The sequence below is a fragment of the Hyperolius riggenbachi genome, chromosome 3 (genome assembly GCF_040937935.1).
Source record: "Hyperolius riggenbachi isolate aHypRig1 chromosome 3, aHypRig1.pri, whole genome shotgun sequence".
In the NCBI taxonomy this organism is placed as follows: Eukaryota; Metazoa; Chordata; class Amphibia; order Anura; family Hyperoliidae; genus Hyperolius; species Hyperolius riggenbachi.
Genome location: NC_090648.1, coordinates 442,701,636 through 442,714,351, shown reverse-complemented (window position 1 = coordinate 442,714,351; position 12,716 = coordinate 442,701,636). Strand labels below are relative to the sequence as shown.

At 36.0% G+C, this 12,716-nt stretch overlaps 1 protein-coding gene across 7 annotated transcripts in view; it reads left to right on the top strand.

Moving 5' to 3' along the window:
* The window catches only part of LOC137564209 (protocadherin alpha-C2-like), a 362,151-nt gene that overhangs the window by 61,011 nt on the left and 288,424 nt on the right, over positions 1–12,716 (top strand). Inside the window, exon 1 of one of the 7 annotated variants that reach the window (XM_068277783.1) lies at positions 746–3,188. The exons of 5 other annotated variants lie outside the window; for them this stretch is intronic. In XM_068277783.1, coding sequence (XP_068133884.1) covers positions 828–3,188 — 2,361 coding nt within the window. In that variant the 5' untranslated portion in view covers positions 746–827. Of the gene's footprint in view, positions 1–745; positions 3,189–7,645; positions 10,102–12,716 lie in introns of those variants that run through there. One more of the 7 variants, XM_068277782.1, reaches the window with a different exon arrangement.

Sequence of the window (12,716 nt, the reverse complement as noted above, 5' to 3'; positions counted from 1 at the left end):
GCCTTACAGCTATGTATAGAGTGTTAACTGGCCTGTTTCTCCTCTCCTTTCTTTCTATATATGATCCCCACCTTCCCTTATCTGATACCCCCCTACTCCCTCTCTTTCCCTCTCCATCAAACCTCTCCCCTTACCAACTGGTGTTTAAACTGCCTTCTCTACTTTTACATTCCACCTCTTCCGATTTACCAATGCCATGGAACTCACAATCAATACTCGTGGGTATGGTATACATCAGCTCTGTTTATGACAAACTGTATGATGTCTGTTATACTCTACCTTTTATGGTTCTCTAATACAAATCTGGTTATGTATTTTTACCTAATGTATCTTTACATATTCGTATCTGTATATTTTGTACTGCTTTTTTATATTCAATAAACCTTTTGGTCAATGAAAAAAAAACAATCAAAAACACTGGGAAAGGAGAATTAAATTAAAAATGCTTTTCATAGAATGTACAAAATTCAAACCAAGTACTTAAATTATGATAAACTTTCAATAAGAATATGCATCACAAGAAAATTATGAAATTTGCACAAATCTAAACATCAAAAATTATTTTGCAAAGACACAAGTATAATTTAAACTTACAATTTATGCAGTGAGGCTTAATACGTTGCAACTTCAATGTTAGGCACTAGATGTCACCCTACACCAACTTATAAAATGAAGGTAAAAACGGAATGCATTTATCCACTGCTTACCCTTCAATAGCTTCCTAGACCAGTTTGTATCTGCCATGACCATTTTTTCTTACCGTCTGTGAATCTTAAGTAATTTTTGAATGCTGTTTTTACTGGAAAAATCTTCAGTGATTTCAAGAAATGACCAAGGCAAAACTGGATTACCATATACAAAGAGGACTGATTCATTTCCTATTGCTGCAAATAACGTGGGGCACGGTTCTGTGTCAGCTGCACTATATAATTCCAGAGGAATCAAAACATGGCACCTTTGTCGGAAGAATTGCTCAAGACCTGGGACTGGACATAGGTGAGATTAATTCCAGAATGTTACGTGTTGTCTCTAGAGATGAGAAAGGATATTTCCAAGTAAATCTTCAGAATGGAATCCTGTTTGTTAAAGAGACAATAGACAGGGAGATGATATGTTCAGGCATCCAGTTCTGTGTTATTCCTTTGCAGATTATTGTGGATAAGCCAGTGCAGATATATCACTTAGATGTAGAAATAGAAGATATAAATGACAACAAGCCTGCTTTCCCCTCCACTGTGAATAACCTTGTGATATCAGAAATAATGCCTGCAGGATCTCGTTTCCATGTACAGGGAGCTGCTGATCCAGACCTTGGAACTAATTCTATTACAAATTATGAGCTCAGTGCCAGTGATCATTTTGCTCTTGATTTTCAGAAATACATGAATCAGATCAGATCTTTAGAGCTTGTATTGAAGAAATCTCTAGACAGAGAAAAGCAGGCTGTTCACAATCTCACACTCACAGCTTATGATGGTGGTAAACCTAGCTTAAGTGGCACATCTGAAATCACTATCACAGTGGAAGATGTTAATGATAATGCTCCAACATTTAATCAGCCATTTTATCAAACTAGTGTGGTTGAAAATGCTCCTAAAGGATCATTAGCAATAAAGGTACATGCCACAGATTTAGACCAGGGAAAGAATGGTGAAATATCCTATGCATTTAGTAAAACAGCAATGGAAGATGCAAGCAAAGCATTTAGTATAGACAAGCACACAGGGGAAATTGAAGTGATTGGAGACATAGATTTTGAAATATCTCAGATGTATGAAATACAAATAGATGCTGTGGATAATGGAGAGTTTCAACTCTTTGGACATTGTAAAGTTCTAGTGACTGTTGTAGATGTCAATGACAATCCTCCTGAAATAACAGTTACTTCACTTGTGGTACCCGTTCCTGAAGACTCTCCACAAGGAACAATAGTTGCCATCATAAATGTACATGACCAGGATTCAAGTCTAAATGGAAAAGTTAACTGTCACATCACACATGCTTCTCCATTTAAAATACACCGAGCATTTAAAGGAGATTTTTCCTTAACTGTTAATGAACAACTAGATCGAGAATCAAGATCTCAGTATGAAGTTGTAATTGCTGCAAGAGATGAAGGTTCTCCACCACTCTCTGTTTTAAAGACTCTTAAGATTGATATCAGTGATGTGAATGACAATGCCCCACTTTTCCTACAACCTGTTGATACAATCTTTATCAAAGAGAACAACCCTCCAGGTTCTCTTGTGTACACAGCAAAAGCCTCTGACCCAGATATTGGACAGAATTCCTTCATCACCTATTCAGTTATTGAAGGTGCAGTTGATGGGGTTCCCATGTCTTCATATATTTCTGTCAATCCAGAGAATGGAAAAGTGTTTGCTTTAGCTTCATTCGACCATGAGCAAGTAACTTTTTTCCAGTGCCAAATAAAAGCCACTGATGCGGGTATACCTCCACTTAGTGCGAACCTCACACTAAATATTTTTATTGAAGATGTAAATGATAATGCACCTGTTTTTACTATGCTATTTCATACATTGTCAATAAACATTCCAAAGTCAATCCAACCAGGGAACTTGGTGACTAAAGTTCGGGCAGTAGATGTTGATTCAGGATACAATGCTCTTTTATCCTACAACCTTAAGGATCTTACAGGGAAAATTCCATTTGCTATATCTCACCATAATGGAGAAATCTGCTTAAAACGACCATTTATGGATTCAGACCATGAAGAATACCGGTTAATGGTGATGGCAAGGGACCATGGAGAACCAGTCATGACAGCTACAACTGAAGTTGTTATCTCTATGGTGGAGTCTGGAGAAGAAATTCTTTATGATAATCAAGAACCCAAAGGACTTATTGATGAATTTTCAGAAGCAAATGTCTACTTAGTTGTGGCAATCTGCATAATATCAAGTTTATTTCTAATCACACTAATTGGTTTCACTGTCTTAAGGTGGCAAAAATGCAGAGAGGAAGTCAATGAGATGAAGGAAAATTACAAAATCTGCACCAACACTGGAGGTAGCTGGGTGTACTCTCAACATACTCAGTACAGGATATGTTCAAACTCATCACAGCCAAAGAATGATTTAATAGTGTTCACTCCAAACAACTCTCAGGCACCAAACAATGATGAACGCTCAAGTCAACAAGGGACTTTGCTTAACGCTTCTTATCAGGTAAGTTTAAATAGAAAGGGTCCTCATTTTTGAGTTTGCAACCCAATATCAAATTAAATCTTCTGGGAATTAATTACAGTAACATTTCTCTGAGCTCAACAAAAATAATTACTAAAGCCTTAGATACCTACTGATATCCACATAGAAGTATCTAATTATAGACACAATTGTTGCTTTAAAGGAATGTGTAATTTTTAAGTTCTTCACAGGATTATCATATATTCCTTTAGTTGAACAATCTCTCAGCAATAAAGGGGGGGGGGGGGGGGTGAAGAACAGGATGTGCTTCAACAGACTAAATATTAAAAAAAATGACTGCATGCATACAACTGTGGTATATTTTGCATGGGTTTATTAACTATTTGACATTCCTGGACGTGAAACTCACGTCCAGGAAGCCATGTGCGCTCCTGCGCGTCCACGCGGCCGATCGCGCGCGTGCACGCGCGCTCCCGGCCGGCGGTTTGTTAGCCAGTGAATCAGTGAATCGGGCAACGGTGCCCGATCACTGATTCCTCTCCCCTGCAGAAAAAGCGACAGCTTCTCTCGGAAGCTACGCTTTTTCTGCTTCCTATGTCGCTCTAAGCGTACGTGGTACGCTTAGAGTGACGTCACTGTAAACAACTCATGGCTGCCATCTTGTGGCCAAAAAGTAAACTACATCTAAATCATAAATAAAAATAAAAATACACATATATTTACAAAAAAAAATACAATTTCAATCCCACCCTCCTAAAAATACCCACATAAAATGTTTAATTAAAAAAAACAAAAAAACATTACAATAAAAAAAAAAAAAACACAAATATTTACCTAAGGGTCTAAACTTTTTAAATAGCTATGTAAAGATGAAATATTTCTTTTTTTTTTTTATTATAAGCTTGTAAATAGTGATGAATGCAAAACGGAAAAAATGCACTTTTATTTCCAAATAAAATATTGTCGCCATACATTGTGATAGGGACATAATTTAAATGGTGTAATAACCGGGACAAATGGGCATATACAATACGTGGGTTTTAATTATGGAGGCATGTATTATTTTAAAACTATAATTGCCGAAAAGTGAGAAATAATGATTTGTTTCCGTTTTTTTTCTTATTCTTCCTTTTAAAATGCATTTACAGTAAAGTGGCTCTTAGTAAAATGTACCCCCCAAAGAAAGCCTAATTGGTGGCGGAAAAAACAAGATATAGATCAGTTCATTGTGATAAGTAGTAATAAAGTTATAGGCTAATGAATGGGAGGTGAACATTGTTCGGATGCATGAAGCGAAAAACGACTGAATGCGAACTGGTTAAACAAATAATATTGTGTGAGATGTAGGTGGAAACTGGTAAATTAAACAAACTCCAATCACATACAGGGCCCTATACAATAGTATTTTTGAGAACTATATGATAAAATTGAAATATTCATTGAATACTGCATTGCTGGGAGTGCAGTATTCAATGAATGCTGAGAATGTGAGAAAGAACTAAACTGTATATTCCTTTTCTTATCCTTCAATTTATGGTTTAGCTGAGGGGATTAATTATAGTTTGTCAGAAATGAGGGAAGGTTAGTGAGAATCCTATACACTGCCTTACCCAGGTGATTTGACTTTGCAAAAAGGTAGATTAGTTACCCAGGTGATAAGTCATGTTATTAATTTCAGAAATATGCTTTTTGCTCTTTTTTTTTTTTTGTTTAGTTAATTTTTCATCAAATAAATTAACTTAATGTAGCCCTACTCCCAAACCTTTTCAGCCCTGTTGACTGTTATTGTCAACTGTTATTGTCAGAACAGGTGATCACCAGAGCGTGGCGTCTCACCACCTAAACTATACTGATGGGCATGGTTGATTAAATGGGCAGAACTCTGGAAGACAGGGGAAGAAATCTTTCTACCTTCTTGCAAAGCCAAAGTTTAGGGCAAAGGGTGTATTCTCTACTTTACTGCACAGAAGAAGGTACCTCATGCATGTGTTGATAGTACCTTAAAGATTTTTTACAGTATCTATGAGCTCCTTTTGTCAGTAAAGGAACCCTTAGATGCCCATCCCCAGCTAGGTAGATAGGTAAAGGCAATAATTATCGACTCCCTGCCTATTTTGAAGATATGGTTGAAAAAAAAAAAAAAAAAACTTTACTTGAGAAAGAAATGTTTTTTTCATTTGTAAACATCTATTTTTTTTTTACATTACTGTCTTCTGTAGTTTTCATTCTTCCTTGGCTTTCTTTTGCTCTGTCCTATTTATTCTAAAATCTTGACTGTCCTTCTCGCTGCACTAACCCCAGAACCATTAGGGCATATTCACAGTGGGATGTTGTATTGTAATACAACGTTAAAGTCACGACACAGCATTACAACGCAACACAAAAAAAAGGTGGTAACGCACATTAATGCTGTGTTCCCATTGCTTACAGTAGATACAGTGGAGCATACAGTCAATGAAAAGTATGCCTCTCTGTATCCGTTTATGTCTGCGTTTAGAGGTAACGCACTGCAAGCAGTGAGTTAACATAACACAACATTTACAACGCGACGTTAACGTTGCACTGTGAATGTTGCATAGGCTTAACATTACAATGTGTTAACTTGCGTTATAATGACTTTATAACACAGGACAATTATGTTCCACATACTTGTTGGTAAATATATATATATTCACACCACAACTTCTGGTTCATCAAAGGAACTACCCTACAACTAGGAATGGTCAATACATGGCTAATTATTTTCAGTTAATTTGAATGTTTTTACTTTTATGGAAATGTATGCAGCTTGGAACTGGACCAATTAATGCAGCAACCAATGACTTTAATTGGTGCAATTCTAAATTCCACAGATTTACAAACAAAAAAAAACTTCAATAAGGGCAGTAAATCAAATGTATTAGCATCTCATTTACCATCTCTCTAATATCAACATGAGAATAATATAATGTTTCCAAACACCCGATTGGTTTCCTGAAGGTGGATGGCATAACTCTCAATAGACAGCCATATATAAAGTAGAAATATCAAAGATGTAGGATACCAAGGAACACTTTGTTGCCCCCACCAAAAAATAAATAAAAAATAAACTAAAGACTGCTTTCCAGTGTCTCGAAGAGCAAGGCAATGTGAATATCTGAGTGAGATATATTCAGTATTTACCCTCATCGGTCTGCATTGCACATTTTTTTTCTTGAGTGGAACATGGCTCTCTGGTTCCTTTCACAGCAATATTTAGGAAAAATATTTAGCAAAAGATGCCCTACTTTAAATGCTTCTTTTAAAAAAAAATGTTTTATTACTGGACAGCATGTAAAGGGATACTGCTATCTGTGCCCCAGCTGGGGAGGTTTCCCCTCATTTGCTGTCCTTGGGAATTCAATACCTTTGTAATGAACCCTGGTAAATCTGGAGACATGGAATAGGGAAAAGCAAAATCTTTCTGGAGGTGGACTTCACATTTTTAAAACAACAACAAACTCAAAAGAAAATGAGCCATTATGCATTTATGCTAGTTTTAAAATATATACATCTGTTTACACTGAAGTTTACAAACTGTATGTACAGTAAATAATAAAGAATACTATATTAGAATTCTCAGATCGCACATAATTGTATAAAAAAGAGCTATGCAGCAGGCTTGATGAAGAAAGCCTATTTTGTTCTCAATAACTTTTCTTGTTGTTCATTGTTTGCTTCTGGTATTTGTGTTAATATAATACAAAATGTGAAAAATAAGTGGTATACCACAATCATAGGCTCACTAGTATGCTCTCATGCAGTACCCTAAATAGGGTAAAAAGAGAATTTGGTTTATGTCATACATTATGAGGATGGTCACAGTTCAGACAGAAAAACAGTCTTGACCACAGGGATGTGTGTCTTTTCTGTATACAGCAATTAATCCTGCTTTAATTTAGAACTTATTTTAGATATAAGTTGTTAAATGTGATTATATCAACATCAAGTGAAGGCTAATTTTGTAATAAAAATAAGCAAACAATATAATTAGTTACTCCAAATGTATAAGAAATATGTGTTTTGCAATAAAATCATTTTTTTTAAATTATATACCAAATTTATAGTAATTGGGCTGCTTAGTTTAATCTACAATTATCACAAAAAAACCTCTTTCTTTAAAAATAGGGAAACTTAATGATGTAAAACAGTGGACTATCCTGAATGTTTGATAGGGCATCACATTTGAAGAAATTTAAGCCACAAATAAGAATATACATATTTGACTGAGAGAAAGAGAACATACACCTATGCATTTTATACAAATAGAAATATTAATTCAAAACATGTACACACAAATATAAATGAAAATGCTCAGACTTACATTTTAGTTGACTTAACCAAGATGCAGCTTGAAAATCAGACACAAGATGTCACTCTACACCAAGATATAGTATGAACATTGATCACATTTCTCTATTGCTTGCTAACAGCTGATATTTTGCTCTAAGGGAAGCAGCCATGACAGTATGTTTCTTACGTGCTGTGAGTCTTGAATTACTGTGAATGCTGTTTTTACTGGAGAAATCATCTTTATCATCCCTGATTGTAAGAAATGCTGAAAGCAACATTGGATTGTCAAAGAAGAAGCAGGCTTTTTCTTTTATTATTGCTTCAAATGTCTTGGGATGTGGTCTTGAGTCAGCTGCATTATATCATCTCAGAAGAATCCAAACATGGCACCTTTGTTGGAAGAATTGCTCAGGATCTGGGACTGGACATAGGTGAGATTAATTCCAGAATATTACGAGTTGTCAGTACTGATGAGAAGGAATATTTCCAGGTAAATCTGCAGAATGGAATCTTGTTTGTGAAAGAGACAATAGACAGAGAGCAGCTGTGTCCAGGCATACAGCTCTGTATCATTCCTCTGCAGGTCATTGTAGATAAGCCTGTGCAGATGTATCATATAGATGTAGAAATAGAAGATGTAAATGACAATAAACCTGCTTTTCCCTCTACAATGAGCACCCTTGTGATATCTGAACTAATGCCTGCAGGATCTCGTTTCCATGTACAGGGAGCTGCTGATCCAGACCTTGGAACAAATTCTATTACAAATTATGAGCTCAGTGCCAGTGATCATTTTGCTCTTGATTTTCAGAAATACATGAATCAGATCAGATCATTAGAGCTTGTGTTGAAGAAATCTCTAGACAGAGAAAAGCAGGCTGTTCACAATCTCACACTCACAGCTTATGATGGTGGTAAACCAAGATTAAGTGGAACATCTGAGATTGTTATCACTGTTGAAGATTTAAATGATAATGCTCCAACATTTATTCAACCATTTTACCAGACTAGTGTTATTGAAAATGCTCCTAAAGGGACATTAGTAATAAAGGTAAATGCCACAGATTTAGACCAGGGAAAGAATGGAAAAATATTGTATGCATTTAGTAAAGCAGCAATAGAAGATGTCAGCAACATGTTCAGCCTAGATAAACACACAGGGGAAATTAAAGTGATTGGAGAAGTGGATTATGAACAAGCAAAAATGTATGAAATACAGATAGATGCTGTGGATAATGGAGAGGTCCAATTAATAGGGCATTGCAAAGTTCTAGTGACTGTTGTAGACATCAATGACAATCCCCCTGAGATGACAGTGACATCACTTGCTTTGCCGGTTCCTGAAGATTCTCCACAAGGAACAACAATTGCTATCATAAAGGTCCGTGACCAGGATTCAAGCGTAAATGGAAAAGTTAATTGTCATATCACTAACTCTTCACCATTTAAAATACTTCGAGCATTTAAGGGAGATTTCTCTTTAATTGTGGATGGGCAACTAGATCGAGAAACAAGAGCTCAATATGAAGTTGTAGTTGTAGCAAGAGATGAAGGATCACCACCACTTTCTGTTCAAAAGACTCTTAAAATTGATATAAGTGATGTAAATGACAACGCTCCAGTCTTTCAACAACCTGTTGATACAATCTTTATCAAGGAGAACAATCCTCCAGGTTCTCTTGTCTACACAGCAACAGCATCTGATCCAGATGTTGGGCAGAATTCCTTTATCACCTATTCAATCAGTGACAGCACCATTGATGGGATTCCCATATCGTCATATATCTCCATCAATCCGGAGAATGGAAAAGTGTTTGCATTAGCTTCATTTGATCATGAACAAGTTACTTATTTCCAGTGTCACATAATAGCAACTGACTCTGGCCTTCCTCCACTTAGCTCAAACCTTGCGTTAAATATTTTTATTGAAGATATAAATGATAATTCTCCTACTTTTACTACTATTTTTCCCACATTGACAGTGAAAACTCCTAAGTCAATTCAACCAGGAGACTTAGTAACTAAAGTTAGAGCAGCAGATATTGATTCAGGATATAATGCGCTAATATCCTATAATCTTAAAGACATTACAGGAAAAATTCTGTTTATTATATCTCACAATTCTGGAGAAATCAGTCTAAGACGGCCAATTACAGATTCAGATTATGAAGAATACACACTGGTGGTGGTGGCAAAGGACCATGGAGAGCCAGCTATGTCGACCACAACAGAAGTTGTCATCTCCTTTGTGGATTCTGACCAGGAAATTCTGTATGATAATCAGAATGCCAAAGGAATAATTGATGACTTTTCTGAAGCTAATATTTACTTGGTTGTTGCTATCTGCATCATATCAAGTCTATTTCTTATAACATTAATTGTTTTCACTGTCTTAAGGTGGCAAAAATGCAGAGATGAAGTGAAGGAGCTGAAGGAAAACTACAACATTTGTTCAAACACAGGGGGAAGCTGGGTGTACTCTCAACAAACTCAATACAGAGTATGTTCAAACTCATCACAACCAAAGAATGACTTAATAGTCTTCACTCCAAATAGTTCTCAAACAGCAAGCAATGAAGAACAGTTAAACCAATTTGCGGCTCTACGGAATTCTTTTTATCATGTAAGTTTAAATATAATTTAATGTTTTATTTTGTTGTATGTACAAACTAAATGTTTTAACCAGTCTATTATTGTGGAGTATCACATACACAATAAAATGATATATCATAGTAACAACTGCAAAAAAAAGATCAAAAGGTACACCCTAGCTTAACCACTTCACAACTGAGGGGTTTTACCCCTTGACAACCAGAGCAATTTTCACCTTTCAGCACTCCTTCCATTCATTCGTCTATAACTTTATCATTACTTATCACAATGAAATGAACTATATCTTGTTTTTTTTGCCACCAATTAGGCTTTCTTTAGGTGGGACATTATGCCAAGAATTATTTTATTCTAAATGTGTTTTAATGGGAAAATAGGAAAAAGTGTGGGAAAAAATGCATTATTTTTCAGTTTTTGGCCATTATAGTTTTTAAATAATGCATGCTACTGTAATTAAAATCCATGAAATGTATTTGCCCATTTATCCCGGTTATAAAACCATTTAAATTATGTCCCTATCACAATGTTTGGTGCCAATATTTTATTTGGAAATAAAGGTGCATTTTTCTCAGTTTTGCGTCCATCCCTAATTACAAGCCCATAGTTTATAAAGTAACAGTGTTATACCCTCTTGACATAATTATTTAAAAAGTTCAGTCCCTAAGGTAACTATTTATGTATTTTTTGTTATTGTAATTTTTTTTAATTACAAAAAATAAAAACAAAATTGGGGAGTGTGGGAGGAAATGAGTTAATTTTTAGTGTAAAACTAATGTATTTGTATATGAAAAATGCTTTAGGGTGTAGTTTTACTTTTTGGCCACAAGATGGCCACAGTATTTTTTTGTTTATGCGACCTGTGTTATGAGGCTGGGAAACTTTTTTTTTCACAATGATCGCGCTGCTTCTCATAGAAGCAGACGATCATTGCGGGGGCTTAGATCAATGAATGGGAATGGTTTTACCAATTCGTTGATCTCCGGGCGAGCGGGTGGTGGCGTGCACGAGCGCGGGGGCACGCAGACGAGCGAGTGGGCGCGCAGACAGCGGCGGGAGTGGCGGGAGGTGCGGATATCTCCGTCCCTGGTGTTGACAGGGTGGATAAAGGGATGGAGATATCCGCACCGCGGGTGGTAAAGTGGTTAACTATAGTTTTTTACATAAAGACTGGATTTGGCATAGAACTCAATTTACCAAAGCTTTGTAAGCTGAGGAAAACAGAAGCAACTGTGTGAATCTGGGCAGCGTTTTTTAAACAAAAGTTATAGCTGTGGTGCATTTTAACAATTGCTGACATGCATACAACCTTTCAATTGCATGTAATTCAAATAATTTTCTATGATTTTTGAGACATGCTGAATTGTACTTCCCTTTCATCCATGGCTGTTTGCAGATTAATCTACTGTATGTGTTCATTTTTACATTTATATTTCCTTCTTCAGTCATTGCTTAGTTTATGCAGATCAGTGTGCTCACAGTTGCAGGGAATTGATTATGGAAATTCAGTGCTTAGTTCATGTTCAAATTGGTAAAACAGAAATGGAGAATGAGAGCAAAATATAGTGTAGTACTTTTATAATTCATAGAAAGTTTTTAAGAGTATTTATAGATATGCTCACAAATGTGGGTTGCCAATCAGGTAGCCACTGTAATAGCAGGTGAGGAGAATTATAACCTGACCACTCTCAGATTTAAGAAGTTGCTTTTTGTAGACAGGAAAAATGGGGTAACACCCCTCCACCAAGGGTGAATTAGACTATGTATATATATTTTAACAGAGGCGCCAAAATAGGATAAAAACATCTAAAAAACATTTAAAAGGGGGAACTTATGGTGGACTTACCTCCCTCAAAGAAAAACAGGCATGAATTAGTTATGTTTGTATAAAAATAACATTTATTAGAAGCTCTACTTTACAACGCATTTCGCGGGTACAGTCCCGCTTCATCAGACAAATAATGGAGGAAACTAATATAGGTCTGGATTACAGCCAAGCACCTCCGACAGAGGGAGAATGGAGATCGGGTTCAGGATTAAGCAATCTAGCCCTCTGTATAAATGAGTATAAAATTAAATGGTCAGAAAATTGCAAATGTGACTTGGTAGGAAAGCTTTTGATTATAATTTTTTGCATGCGTAACTTAGTCCTGATTTATGTTGACTATGAAAATCCCAAGACTTAGTAGATCTCAAATCCAAGCGACATTTGCATAGGTGGTTTTATATGGTGATAACTGTCCTTTTTATGAACGGTGGTGGAAGGGAAGAGAATAACCGCTTTATAGTTTACAGTATAGTGCACATAGGAATTAAATAGCTGTACTGCTTCTTACTGCAAGCCAGGTTTTCCAGCATTGTTTGGAGGAGCAGGGGCTGGCAGGTGGCAGCCACAGCAAGTTGCTTATCTATACTGTCTGCCCTTGTATCATATTGCTTGTGTTGTTAAGCAAATGCAAATTCAAGTTCTTGTAAGTGCAAACGTATTATTTAGCCAAATAAAATTCTCATGCTACGCCAGTAACTAATGTAGGCTATAATTTCTAGTATGGTTATTAGTCATTTTACAAATATGCACATGTAAAGTCTAAAATGAAAACCAGCAATTGAGGGTTAATTTGTAAACAGAAT